The sequence below is a fragment of the Coloeus monedula genome, assembly GCF_965178545.1.
Source record: "Coloeus monedula genome assembly, chromosome: 2".
Classification (NCBI taxonomy): Eukaryota; Metazoa; Chordata; class Aves; order Passeriformes; family Corvidae; genus Coloeus; species Coloeus monedula.
Genome location: NC_138782.1, coordinates 60,928,398 through 60,943,443, shown reverse-complemented (window position 1 = coordinate 60,943,443; position 15,046 = coordinate 60,928,398). Strand labels below are relative to the sequence as shown.

The 15,046-nt window shown below is 39.7% G+C and overlaps 1 protein-coding gene across 2 annotated transcripts in view; it reads left to right on the top strand.

Annotated features, from left to right (window-relative positions):
- Positions 1–13: 13 nt before the first annotated feature.
- Positions 14–15,046, top strand: part of ARMT1 (acidic residue methyltransferase 1) — a 49,827-nt gene continuing 34,794 nt past the window's right edge. Inside the window, exons 1-5 of one of the 2 annotated variants that reach the window (XM_082303156.1) lie at positions 14–78; positions 1,453–1,558; positions 2,102–2,343; positions 3,784–3,949; positions 4,937–5,659. In XM_082303156.1, coding sequence (XP_082159282.1) covers positions 29–78; positions 1,453–1,558; positions 2,102–2,343; positions 3,784–3,949; positions 4,937–5,659 — 1,287 coding nt within the window. In that variant the 5' untranslated portion in view covers positions 14–28. Of the gene's footprint in view, positions 79–248; positions 1,134–1,452; positions 1,559–2,101; positions 2,344–3,783; positions 3,950–4,936; positions 10,162–15,046 lie in introns of those variants that run through there. The other variant, XM_082303155.1, reaches the window with a different exon arrangement.

Below are 15,046 nucleotides of genomic sequence, written 5' to 3'. Positions count from 1 at the left end.
GCGCCGGCCCGCGGGGGGGCGGAGCAAGATGGCGGCGGTACCGGCGCTCCCGGTGTCCCTGTCGGGCAGGTTTAAGGGGTCCGTCACGGCCGGGCGCGCTCGTCACCGGCAGCGAGGCGGGGGGCGGGAGTGAGCTGAGGGGCCGTCCGGCGCCCCACCACCGGGGAGCGAAGGTTTTCGGGCGCTGGGCGGGGCCGTGGGGCGGCTCTTGGCCCGGGGGGGCGGGCGGGGACAGCAGCGTCGGCGGTACCCGGGGCCCGTAGGCGGCGCTGCGGGCGCGGCGCTGCCGCCGCCGCAATCCCCGGTCAGAGCGGGCCGTGGAGCGGTATCGGCGCCCGTCCCGTGCCCCCTGTGCAGCTGCTCGGCTCCAGGGTTCCGACGCACCGGGTAGAAATGTCACAATAAAAATCATCCTGCAGGCCCGCTTTGCGCTCTTTGCGGGCCTTGCCGCGTTCTAGTTGTTGTCCTCGTACATAAACAGCCTTTAGAGAAAATGTAAATCAAGGGTATAATGGAGAGCGTGTTTCTTGTTGATATGAGATACGTGATAAACTTTGAGCAGATATCTGCACTTTTAATTTTACGTTTCCCTGATTTTGCATCTGGGTATCTGAGCAATAGAGGTCGCGTTTTAGCCTAGAATTAACTGCAATTTCTCGCTGTTTCGGTAGGGCCAGTCTTTCTTTCTTGAAAAGACTGCTGTTTATCATTTTTTGCAAAAGTAGGCAAAGAACCTGACCAGTTTGAAGGGGTTTTTTTTGGTTTGTTTTGGTTTTGTTTTTTATTGCTGTCCACTGCTTTAAAGGCACGTAAAGCTACTTTTAATACTGTTGTGTTATAAGGCTAGCTGGCAGCAAGGCACCACACAGCTCAGCGGGGTGAGGAGAAGTGAATGGGAAGGGTAAAAATGAGAAAACTTGTGGGCTGAGATAAGAGCAGTTTAGTAATTGGAATGAGAATAAATTGTGATGAAAAGAGCAAAGTGAAATAGAACCCAAGAAGAACAAGTAAGGCAAATGAAAACAATTGCTCACCACGAGCTGACTGATGCCCCGGCAGAGGCTCCCTGGTCAGCTTTTCCTCCTGGTTTCCACTGCTGAGCATGACACCATATGGTCTGGAATAGCCTTTGGGTGAGTTAGGGTCAGCTGTCCTGGCTGTGTCCCCTTCTGGTATCCCATGCAAGGGCCTCCTCGCTGGTGGGGTGGGGTGGGGTGAGGCATGAAAGGCCTTGACTCTGTGCAGGCCCTGCTCAGCAGTAAGGAAAACATCCCTGTGTTATCAACACTGTCTCCAGCACAAATCTAGACCACAGCCCCATACCAGCTACTGTGAAGAAAATTAACTCTACCTCAGCCCAAACTAGCACAAAGATCGTGCATTTGTTTTTAGAAATTGAAGCTATTTCATCATTTGCTGACAATAATAAAATACTGATCCTTTCTTTTTTAGATCCTTTGCATATTTTACAATTAAAGACAGACTGCCCCAGATCCTCACAAGAGTTATTGATACTCTGCATCGACATAAAAATGAATTTTTTGAAGAACATGGTGAGGTAAGTGTAAGGTCCCTATTTTCCCTGATGTTTATCCCCCCACACACACCTAGTCCTTGAGACGCCTTCTCTGCCTTGTTTTTACTGGTGTCTTATACAGTCATTATTTGTCTCAATCCTTTTGTCTGATTTTTAAAGATCATTTCTTTCTAGTAGCTATTTTTGATTAGTTCTGTAACACACCTTTCTGTCTGACCTTTTTCTGATCTGTCACTTCTGCAATTTCATCACTTACTTGGGTTTTTGTGTTAATGCAGTGTTTGATAGACAGTAACACCTTCTTAACATGACTGTGTTTCAACACACTCATCACCTCTAATAAGCAAAAAGTCCAATCTAAAAAGAAATTCCATATGAAATTCATTTTAGGATGTTTGATCTGAAATGAGCTTTATTCACCAAAATGTATTTTGTTGAATCGAGCTCTGATTTGTCGGGAGCTCTCATTTGGCAATTAAAATATTGCACGTTCCATGAACGGCTGATCTGTGTCTATAGGAATAAATGTACAGAATAGGAACTTTTGTTCTCCACTTTTTTCAGAAGGGTGTTGAAGCGGAGAAGAGAGCTATATCTTTCCTCTCCAAGCTGCGGAATGAGCTGCAAACAGACAAGCCGGTGACCCCTTTGGAAGATGAGCTGCCTGATGCTGCGCTGTGGAACCAATACCTGGACTACCAACGAAATTTACCAAATGGAAGTGGAGAACCAAGTTGGTTTCAGTCCCCTTGGCTGTATGTAGAGTGTTACATGTATCGAAGAATCCATGCAGCATTAGCACAGAAGTACGTATTTATACTGGATTGGTGTGTTAATTTGCAAAACACTGCTCTTACCCATTTTTGTTTTGGGAAAAAGCAAGACAGCTGAGGAGTAAGATAAAGGAAAATTTTAAGCTTTTATCATATTCCTTTTTCCTCATCTTGCACCTCAGATTTAAAATTAATACCTTTACTTCTTCAATTCAGCAGAATTTGAAGCTTATTCATTTTTTTACACTTCAGTTTTGGTGAGTTGGTCTGCATGGAAACTTTTAAGCTTGACTGTATAGCTTGACCTTGCAGACTAATGTGAATGAAAATCATGTAGCATTTCTAAAAGGTTTCTTGGTGTAGAATTTTCTCTTAAGCCTTAAACACAGTATATGAGAGCCACAAATCTGTTGGTAATTCTAACGTGTTTTGCAGCTTGAAATCTGAAGTTACCATTAGAGAACTGTTTCTTAGAGCAGCAGACTCATCTTAAGCAGCCGCTGTTGTTCATTCTACACCAGCTTCTTAGTTACAGCAGTGCTTGTAGACCATGTGTTGCATTGAACTTTGGGAGCTGACACTGGTTAAAAATAACTGGCCAAGAAAAGCTTGTTGTGCTGGTACCATGGAGATGTGCCAGTACAACGTCGTGGGGTAGGAATGAACAATTTAAGATCCCAATGCTGCCAAAAAAATTTGAAAGCTCCATGAGTGCTGGATTTACCCGTAGTGTTGTGGAGATGCAAATACAGTAACGGGACTCAGTTTCTACTGGTTATGTTGTGTAATTTGAACTCTTGTACCAAAAGCTTCAAATATGAAGTTGCTCCACTGGGTTGCAATTTAAAAGCTGAGCAGATACTTTTCAGTAGTACGCTTTAAGTTTCTTGATCTCCATTATTTAGTTGCTCTTAAGGATATACTTGGATGGAAGTTCAGTTGTTTGTTGAAAGGTCTTCGTGCAAATATGTCTCATAATAGATTGGTCTATAATTTTAATATATTACAACATTCTCATTTGTCATGGTAATTTTCCAAAATCCTAGTAAAAACTTTCATAGGAATAACTTCCTGTTGCTTTAAGAGAATTTGGTATGGGAAGTACACTCCAGCACACACAAGCACGTTTAAAATCAGGCCAGCGTTTCTTGACTTGAGTTCACTTGTATGTTACAGTTTTAATTCTCTTGTCTGAAGATTGGAGTTCAAAGTGCTCACCGTATGCTGTGATTGAATACTTGTTCACTTTCAGAATATATTGTTATATAAAGGTGCCTTGCGTAGTGTCTGTTTTAGCAAGATACAACATCGGGCTATGGAGAGGTGTGAAAATATAGTATGATGAATGAGAAGTGGAAAATCTAACTAGGGCCTATAATACAGTCTAAAAAAGCTCACCTTTGAGCTTCATTTGCATGTGCTGTCATGAAAAATGTGGAAAGTGTGTCAACATATTTGTTCTTCTCTTTTTAGCCCACCTATTGACAACTTTGATGTATTTAAGGAAGGAAAGGCTCAAAATTTCTTTGAATCCCAAGAAGCTGTTATTGCCTTATGCACTTACTTTCAGGAACTTCTTAAGAACATCAAGGATCTAGATGAAAAGCAACTTAAGGAGGAACTTTTTAAGCTATTGCAGGTAAACTGGTAGTGCTTAACACAATAATTTAAAATATTTCTCCTATGAAACAAACAAGAATTTGAAGTTATAAAGAATCTGAACTTCATATGGAAATAAAAATATGGATCTTTTGTTTGTAGAAGTGTGATGAAGTCCTGATAGCCATACTGTATTGCTGCTATTCTGGAAATATTTACATTTTGTGTACTTGTATAAATGTGACACTTTTTTATTAACTGCTGGTCTTCATTATGTATATGAAAACCCATCAATTCTTCCTTCAAAACCAGTATCTCTCAAACACTTTAAGTCAAGTTCCAGATTACGTTTTTGATATTTACCTATAATTTCTTAAAACAGTTAATTTTAATTGGCACTTTAAATGTTTTTGAGACTTCTTTGGAGAAAAAATTAGAAGTCAGTCTGAATCCGAAGTGGTTTAAAAGCTTTGTAACATCATTATTCTTGGAATATAGTGCCTTTGGGTAGAAACACCAAAGTATCATGGGATTACAAATAAGTCTGTTAGTTGGCAACAGTGCACACCAAGTATTGATGAATCTTTACAAAGGGCTCATTAGTGAGTACTTAAAATATTTATACTTAAAATACTTATTTGGCTGCATGTAATAAAAAAACAAAGCTGCTTTTATTATTCCTTATTCTGTGTTACCACTGATATTTTTTGGAATTGCAGTATGGAGAATATTTCTGTTTTGAGCTTTGTGATCAGTGTGTTTATGATGATCTAAATCTTCCATCTTTGTGACTTCTGATGCCTGTGTAAATCCAGAGCTTTGTTTGGTTTCTTCCACAAAATCTTGTCTATGTTCAGATATCTGTGCAAGAAGTCGAGTTTTATTAAAGCTGGGAAGAATATGTGGAGTTAGAACCTTTATTTACTAAACCAAAAACAAGGAAACAAAATCTTTATAGTGTACGTAAAGTTTAGAATCTAACTACAGTGAGACTTAGCAAATGTTGTTTTTTTTTTCTTCCTTCTAGGTGTCATTGTGGGGCAATAAGTGTGACCTTTCTTTTTCAGCTGGTCAAGACAGCTCTCAGAAATCTAGTCCCTTGCAATCCCTGGAAAACATGGTACCTTACATCTTAGTGAATGATATGGAAAAAGTTTGGTCACTACTTGTAAATGCCAAAAAAAATAGAACAGAAAGAAGTAATGTTAGAGTTGACATAATCCTGGATAATGCTGGATTTGAACTTGTAAGTGATCTTGTGTTGGCTGATTTCTTGCTATCATCAAAGCTAGCTGATGAAGTCTATTTTCATGGAAAAAGTATTCCATGGTATGTATCAGATACCACAAAGCATGATTTTAACTGGACTATTAAACAACTGGGGTCAGCTAATCATATGTGGATGTCTAGATGTGGGATAAACTGGGAGGGCAATTTGAAAAAGGGAGTTTGGGTTTTCTGTGACCACATGTTTTGGACTTTACCACATGACTTTTCCAGTATGAGTGAAGTTGCTCCTGACTTGTATGCTGAGCTACAGAAGTCAAACTTGCTTCTTTTCAAAGGTGATCTAAACTATAGAAAATTGACAGGAGATAGAAAATGGGAATACAGTGTCCCATTTCATCAAGCCTTGAATAAGTTTCATCCTGCACCTCTCTGTAGTTTGAGAACACTGAAATCTGACACTCAGGTTGGCCTAAAACCTGGACAAGGTGAGCAAGTTCAGGCTTCTGAACCTGAGTGGATGGTAAGTGGAAAATACGGGGTAGTTCAGTTTGATGCTGGTCTCTAGTTAAACGATTCCTAATGTTCTGAAAGAGAGATTTAGTCTGAGTTTAATTTTGGAACTTTCTGAGTTCCATGCTTGGCTTCAGTAAAGATGCTTTTCTGTTTGCACTTTTTCCTCCAAAGTGATTTGTTGTTTTTGTCCCACAGAAGACTTTAATGTTGTGCAAAAATTTATAAACTGTCTTTGTACATGTAAATCAATCTGCATTTCAATACATTTTGTTTTCCTAATGTCCAAGTTCAGGAGACCTTTAAGATGATTATTTAGTTTTCCATAATATTTTTTCCTCATCAGTGGGTATGAGTTTAATGAGTGAAAATTTAACAAGTGAAAAATTTGCTACAGAAACAATTTCCCTAATGCCACATTAGCATGAATTTACTTATTTCAGAATAATTTATACTCCACGTCATTTCATGCATTGCATGAAAGTTAGTACTTTAGACAATTCAGAAATTAATTCCAGACAGATTCTTTTGATGTTTTGAGTATAGTTTGCTTTATATTAAGTGATAAGTTATTGGGTGACAGTTTGTAAATATTCATGTAGAATTGAAAATTGAATTTCAATTTTAAAGCACAAGTGAATGTTGCTAGCCAGTTTGCCTGTGGGAGAGAAGTTGTCCCACCTGGTAGGGAGATTAATGGGAGAAAGGACAATCTCATTTTAAGAGTATTGAAGATACTGTTTTTACAAAGCTCTACCAAGAAGAAGCACACAGAGAAACCTCCCCAAACAAACAAATTAATGAAACCAAGCAGTTACATTAACTGGATTTTAGCTTTAATGCAGACTTGATTTGCAGGTGGCCTGTCAGCAGTGTATGTATGAGGTTCAGGCACTGCTACTTCCTTCTGTTGTGATGATTCTCTTTATTTGTCAAATGTATTTGTTTGTGGGGTTTTGGCTGGTTGGTTGTTTTTAAGAGGGATGCCTTAATTTTCAGGGAGGGAATAGAATCCCCAGTTGCACTGAGAAGTACGGGCTAGAGAAGCATATGCCATACAGGTTCCTGTTAACTGGAGTTAGGTGCCTATTTCTACTCTTCTACCCTGGTCTCCAAAGCTGCTGCTCGTTATGTTCATACGATAAAGATTTATACAGTGGATAAGTATGTTCCAGATGCTGATGACTTTGATTATTTGTGTTTATTTTCTTCTTAAATCTGAAAGAGTATTTTAAGGTTTCAAGGTCAAGTATTCAAAAACAAAGATGCAAGGAATTTCATGAGGCAATGAGGGCAATTGTAGGTAGAGTTCTAATTTTGAGACCTGTGTTTACTCTATTTACTCATCTCCTGTGTATCTTTGGCTTAGTACTCCTACATAGTGAATTCATCCTCATCTTTAGGCACCTGATTGAACTGCAGAAATTAGAAATCCAGTCAAGAAAGCTGAAGTCAGGCTGCTGAAGGTTTCTCTGACTGGAGAGAGCTCAGCAGCACTCTGGCTTTAGTGCTTTGATCAATTATGTAAACGACACGAGGACTCTGTGCACTGGAGCCTCAGTGTCTCATCTTTGAAAATGCTGTTATCTTGTTTCAAATGCATTTTGAAGCAACAACTTTGGGTCAAGAACGAGAGATGGAAATTATGAAATATGTGGAATGAGACCACACCTTGCTCAGAGAGACAAAATGAATTTGGGATGAAATCTGCTTTGCCTGTGCTCAGATTGTTTGTAAGGTGCAGGCTTAATTTGCTGGAGAGGTTTAAAGGTGTGTAATGGACAAGAGAAAGTCACTGCTTAGGCCACCCTTGATGCATAGATTTGCGTCTTACACAGTCCTTACACATGCTGACAAACTTGGTTTTGTTTTTTACTGGTTGTTTGTGTCCCTGTGCCCAGGTTGCTTTCAGGCTGTTACTTCTGGGAGCTCACAATGCAGATCAGTGAAAATTAGTAGTATGAAGTTATGATAAATACAATCCTACAAAATGCAAAATCAATTAGGAGATGCAGCAGCATTTGCTCAGTGCTACTGAATTATGAAGAGTACTAAAATACATGGAATTCTTAGCATAGCGTGTGAATGCTAATGTAAGACATGATGTCATGCTGAAAAAAAATAGTTCTATTCTCCAGTTGATTAAAAGTGCACTTTTCATCTTTTGCCCCTCACAAAGAGAAGTTTATATGGTGTGACTACGTGGCTGTGTAAGGAATGCACAGCCGTAACTTCCAAATACTTGACTTCCATAGCTGTAACTGCGAAGTGCTATCTCTAGGCAGAATTGAACATGCAGCATAATTTCATGTTGGTTGGCTATATTTTTGTAAGATTTTGATTGATTGTATGAAAAAAAAAGAAAAAACAATGTTGCTGTAATGCCAGTGTTACAGTCTCCCATGACACAAAAAAGTTGTGAGGACATATTCCAGTGAGGCGCTGTGCTCTGCTGATGGGTTTGCTACAGTTTACTTAAAAATAGGAAACGTTTTTGTAGCTATTCAGTGTTAATTCCTTTTGTAATACAGCTTCATGAAATACCAGCATGAGCCTATTGCATTTAGGTGGAATTTACTATTAAAAACATAACATAAAGCATGTGTTAGAAGAGTAGCATGTGCTGTAATGTAGTGGTTTTTTAACTTGAGTATTCAAGCAAGTTCCTTCTATACATCTGTGTTACAACTGATTGCCCAAAATGCTTCTACAGTATAACTCAGGAGTTACTGATTTGTACATCCAAATTTTTGAGATTTTCGTTTCATATGCCGTTTGAATATTTATGGAAAAAACCAAAGGCATTTTCAGTAATTCTGAGTACCATAACAAAAAATGTTTTTTATTTTCTATTTTTGTCTTCTACCTTTTGAACAACTGTATTTGTAAGTCAATTTTTGATGGTGATGACTTTCATTGTTGATGAAATAGGAGGAAAGTAATGTCACAGGCACAGTGAATACCAGTACACACATCTGTCTGAATACTTGATAAGTTGTGTAAGATATCTACAATAATTTCTTATGTATATACGGTTTCTTAAGATAAATTGATGTGGAAAATAAGTTGATTGAATGAGTAGGAGCTTGTAAGAATATTGAAATAAATTATAAAATTTTGTGCAAGTCAGACACAGTTATACTGTATTTCAGTGGCTGGGGAAGCCAACTTAAAATAATTCAGCTCTTAGTTTTTGGATTTTTTTTCTTTGAAACAGATTTTATGCATAAACCTGTAAAGCATATTTATTCAATGAGGTTTTGAAAGACACAGATGCAAGAGATAGGTATCATAAAATGTTCTTCTGTAACAAGACAGAGGAATAATAAGGAATTTTCTGACTTTTACACTACTTATATTCCTGTTAAAATTTCAAAACCTTAAAAATCATTGAGAATCTCTTAAAATGTATCTGGTAATTACTTACTAAGGTTGGTGCAGTTGATGGTGTCATTTCTGGAATCACTTCTAGAACTGATAGATGCTCCATGTGTTCTTAGCAAAAATGGAAATACTGTGGTGTTACTCTTGCTGTAACTGAAACATTTCCAAAATATTTTGGTTTACACACCTTGCTGATGTCCCATAAACCCTAACTGTTGTTGTTGAAATAGTTTCTTTAAAGTTCATAGTGTATTTGCATTCATGGTTAACTATTTAACAACTTGTTCCATGTGAACATTTGTCTCCTGTGCTGTCAGACAGCATAGGAAAAAAGTTCACTCTGTTGCATGAAAATTACTCTATGAAATCGTTTTAATCTGAAAAGAAACCCTTAATTGTGTCTAAAATAAAAATTCCAAAATGGAATCTTGTACAGAACTGTTGGGTTTTTTTCACTAAAGTTTGTTTGCTTGCCAGTTTTCTGTTTACCCAAAATTACAGAACAAAAGCTTGTAATTATTTTTATTTAAAGCAAAAATATAAGTTGAAATTCACCTAACACTTATCTAAGGATTTTAAAATAAAACTGAAAATGTACTGGTTAAAATGGTCCTTTCATTCTTTTCCATATGTCAGTGGCAGAACACATGTGAGGAAAAACATGTCATATAGTGTGGACTGCCTATGTTTTCTTGTTTGCTTCTAGTTTGGGGTTTTTTTCCCAAAAAAGATTTTGAAAACTTCTATACATTTTTGTTCTTGCTGGTGTACTTCTGTTTCTAACAGCCCTGGAAATAAAAAGTCCACTTACATGTATTTTTACATGAATGAAGAATTATTTTATAGATTCACAGATCCACATTCTGCATCAGCTTTGCAGCTGTGAATTCTGCAGACATGTTGTGAGAAGCGTTTTTATTTACAGTGCTTTTTTGAGATTAGCTCATCTGGCTTTGTTTCCACTGTGAAAGAAATATAAAATGTCCTCTTACGATAACTTACAGTGAATAAACGTATTCACTATTTGTGTACTGCTTTTGTTGTATCACTTTCCAGTAAGTGACATAATCACAATCTTTCAAACTCCCTGTTAAGAAAAATCTTCATCCTTGTAGAAGTCTATTTTTCCTGGGATTCTACTTCTTCCAAGTCTAATGAAGTAAAAGATAAAAGCTGAGGTAAGATATATCAAGATATATACTATGGGCTTTTTTATTTGCTTTCTTAATGTTAACTAAGTGATTAGTCTCGCACTACCATGGTAAGGCTGATGCTTTCCAAGTGACTCTAATTGATGAAAGGTCTGATGAGGCATTTCATGCAGTTGCATCTGGGATAGGTTTCAACTCTTATCTCCCACTTCCCAAAAAATACCATTAATTGTCATAGATCAGGAAATGCACTGAGTTCTGGTCCTGGATGGTTTATATACACACACATATTTGTTAATTTTGTCTAGGATCTTTGTAAAATGCAGAGCAATTCAGGAAAAAGGGTTAGGGTCCAGAAGTGCTCCCTCAAGGTAGCTGAAGGGTCTTTCCACCTACTTTTCCTACTGTCCAGTGACTCTTGTGTTAGAATCTGTGTGGTGGTCCTATTTCTGCTCAATAAGCATGTGTACCCCTGGGCTAAGGTTAGGTAATTAGGAGACAGGTAAATTCCTCCAGGCAGAGAAGGGCCTGCAACTTGCACTGAGGGCTCAAGTATCTTTATGTCAACAAAGAACATCCCCGTTTTTCTGTAGTTGGTTGTATCCTTGTTTTCAGGTAATCCTAATTAGAGCTACATTTGAATGCCTTTGTCATGTATTGGATGCTCAGCTTTGACTGCATCCATGGTGTTAGATTGGCCCTTGGAAGTTTTGCTGCTACTTTGCTGGATTGTGATGGAAGCATTAGCAGGAGCTAGTTGCCCAGTGCAAATAGGGGAGTTTTCATATGTTAGGAAACCTAAGATCCACATACAGAGAATTTGCAAAATAGCTGCATGAGTTTAGACTTTCAAGGACTCTGTATCTGGTTTAACTTCCTCAAACTGAAAACGACCTAATACAGCAGCAGCTTTCATTTACACTTCTTTCCCAAGCCTGATTAGTTCCCCCATATGCATATTGCATTTTCACCACCCCCTTTGTCCAGGAGGGAAGTCCAGGGTTGTAAAACCAGGGTATTTCCTTCAGAAGATTGCTAACCCCACGACATGTGCGTATCACGGGGGCATCATTCTGTGACTTTTGGCTTTGAAATTATTTTTAGACATCCATTCTCATTTAGACACTTGCAGAATATCAGCTGGTACATTTTTGAGTGTACTGGGTACTGGAATTGGGGTTTCATAACACAGATCAATTTTAGCATCTTTTCTCAACACCGAGCATTTTCATGGAAGGGAAAGTTTGTAGTAATTTTTAAATTATTTTTTGTTTCAAAAATTAGTGTGGCTTTATTAGGTATATACATTCAAGACATTTGCATCGTTCTTTGCTCAGAAAGGCTGAGAACATCCTTTCCATGTGTTTCATCAAACACAACAGGAAGAATTTTGATTCATGAAAATGGCTCCTTGAAATTATTTAGAATTAAAAATCCCAAATTTACCCTTCCTAAATTGTCATTTCCTGTCCCTGTTAAGGAAAAAGAAACATGAGATTCTTTTGAGAACTCTACTTTGAAATACTAGCAAACAAGGGTAAAGCATTTGAAAGTGTGAGCATTGTGTAATAAGGTAGTTTATTCTCAGTCAAATGGCTTGAAGTGGGTATTGCACCCCACCAAACTGTCCCGTTCTTTTTTCAGAGTGTTATGTGACATTTCTACTTTTCTTCATCCTTTTTTAATGTTGTCTCTTTTGTTGTTACTCTTGCTACAGTTAATCAGATCCAAGTGGTTTTTTAAGGGCAAATCACTTCATAGATCTGTGGTAAAATACAGCAGTATAAGCTTTCCTTCCCCGTCACCAAGGGTGTAGAAGCAGCTGAAGTGTAACTCCCGAACCAGCCGTGGCACTGCAGGACTAGCGATGGGGAAGTGTGCTCGAGCACATGCTTAGAAAAGTCAGGACAAGTTTCGCAATCATTTAATCCTGCATCTGCACGCCACTCCAGTAGTAGGACAGATTAGGCTGTAGTGGAATGCTGGACAAATCCAGGATGATATTTGCAGTGTATAGTAAAACGTGCCAGAATTATGCTGGGTTTATGCAAGACTGCCAGTACAATTTTAACCTCTCAAAAATACTTAATGAAGAATGAGGTTACCCTGGAGCAACATTTTGCACCATGCAGTGGTAGCAGCTTTGTCCCTCCTCTGCACCCCCATCCGCTCTGTCAGCACTGGATAATTTTGTTCCGGAGGTGCCCTACTGGGTTTCACTCCTCTGCTGCGGCACCAGCATTTGCGTGCAGTTAAGAACAGTGTTTTTTGTGATACGTTTTTGTACCCCTGTGCCGTCTTGTGTGGCTGGTAGCTCACTCTTCGCCCGTGAGGATGAACTGGAAGGGTGCCACCAAGGAGCTGTCGTCACCCCGCGCACCCCCAGTGATTGTGTCTTTCCCCTGACGCTCAGGAAGGTGGATGCTGGCGGCTCCTCCACTGCTGCTGCTTGTGCAGCACCGCCCCAGCCCCGTGCAGGGTCTCCATTTCCCCTGACCTGTTCGCAGCGCTCCTTCCTCACATTAAGCGATTTTTGTCCTTTCCTTTATGAGTTTAGTGTCAGATTCCAGCTGAGGGATGGCATCGTATACCTGTGTGCTTTAAGCGATGCAGCATTTTAATTAGGGTGATGATCCACGCCGGCAAACCCCCTGCTTGGGGTGTCCTGTGACCTCGGCAACAGCAGTGAAACGGCGTCGGGCACACAGGGACAAGGACAAAAAAATTAGTACCATCCCTAGCTTTGCCATTTTCTTCTCTGCAAAACGTGATTACGTCAGCATTCCTGAGAAAGGTGGGGTGCTTTTTGATTTGTGAGTACAGAAATGGTGCACGATGGCACTGTCCCCAGAGGCTGATTAAAGCTCACAGGGTCTTCAGAGGAAATGATATGCAGCCCCTATAGACCCGCAGGTCTAACTTTCTTTTATTGCAGCCTTCATTTCCTCTCTTCCCATATTTATCCGCTTTGTTTGGATGACAGGTGAGGAAGAGGAGGAGGAGGTGCCCTTTCGGCTGGCGGTAGTTCAGCAGCCATCAAGGAAGCCTGCTTTCTCCGGGCTGCGGGGGTGCTCCTTTGGCAGGTTCTGGGGCGAGAAGGAAAGCCTGCCTGGGTCACAGGAGCCGCTGCTCAAGTGCCCTCTGCTCTGCTCGTCTCTTCTGACTTTTTTTGAGAGAAAATGCGAGCAAATTTTCTCGGGTGGTGTTTATTTGAAGTGAAAACAAACAAACAAAACCAACAAACCCTGGCGTTTCTGTGAGCATCCCCTTGTGAAGACTGTTCATTCGCAGCCACCGAGCTGTGTCCCCCCCTTCCCTAGCCAGGGCCTCCGCTTCGTCCTTCCCCGGGACGCGTTGCCAGGGGCACGACCGTGGCCATGAGCGGCTCCAGGGCTGGCGGGGCAGCGGCGCGGCGGAACCGCGGTAACCGAGGGACGGGGCAAGGCAGAAGGGGCCCGGGGGGTGGTTTGGTTAGGGCTTGGGGGGTTTTTGTCCTATTAGGGAATAAAGCCCTGACTTGGGAAAAATGCCCCTTCCTTCCCTCCCCTCGCTCTATCAATAGTTTCTATCGGTGCTACTGTAGAGGCTGACACAGGCTGGCTGTAACCCCCCTTTGCAAGTCGTCTGTGCAATATTCAATTTAATATCGCCTTTAGCACCCCATCATCCCCCCCCAAAAAAACCCAAACAACAAAAACCCCAAAACAACAAACAAACAAACGCAAACCAATCAAAAAAACAAAGCAAACAAAAACCCCAACCCCAAAAGAGAACTTCTGCAGGTGCAGAGCTGCACCCGGTGGTGCAATTGAAGCCCCACGAACTTCAGCTGATCATTATAGCTTATCTTTACAAATTCAAGGTCAAAAAGATTTATCTTACTAAGTGCTGCAGAAGGGAGTACTTTCACAGAGCAGGAATTTCTAGTTATCTAAGAATTTCTTCTTTGCATCTATGCCTCCTTTTAAACTGATTTGCTGGCTTTGATGTGATTTTAAGGGAGACACTTGAGGATATTGCTTAGAAGGATCAAACCCTTCTACTAAAGATATAATAGGAACCTTGTAACAGTTTTGTGTTCCAAAAGATAAGCAATTTATTTGTGTGTGAACAAGTTCATTTTCTCCTGAATAGTTGAGCTTCAGTTTTGTAATGAAGCTATATTGTTCTGAGGCAAAAAAATTACAAAATTTTGGTAGCTTGTGGTGGCAAAACCAACTGCCATTATATTAAATACAACTGTTATGACCCAGTTACAAAGTTTTTGTTAGCGCTGCTTAGTGACAGAGTGGACAGCAACCTGCTCCACATTCTAACCAACCCAAAGTCAAATGGTTTGTGAGTGTTGATTTTGATACTCAAAAACACACTAGAAATTACATGTTTATAAAGCGTGAGTTATAACTGGTAAATCAAACTACAGCAATAATCAGTCTTTAATTGTGTATATACCAACATACTCAATTATTTCTAAAACATTTGCTTTTTGTTTACTGCAGTGAAGTGTAGTAGGCATTGGAGGAAAATTGCAGCTGTTGACATTGCATGATGGTCTGTTTTTTAAATCTGCCATTTAAGTTGTTCTGTTACAGAAGTTATTTAACTGTATTTAGCACTGTTAAAGTAAAAACAGTAGAACAAATTGTTTGTAAAAATCCCTGCATAAACACTTAATTTTTTCTTAGCAATCACCCTTTTTATTGTTTTGGGAATAAGCACAGCAGCTCCTTTTTAATCATTTTGGAAAAGCTGTGAGAGAAAGTGTCAGGGGAGTTCCAAATTCCTTAATTTGTCCATAGAGACAAAGGATGAAGTCAACCAGAAAGCATGTTAAATAATGTTTAGAGTAGGTGATGTGTCTC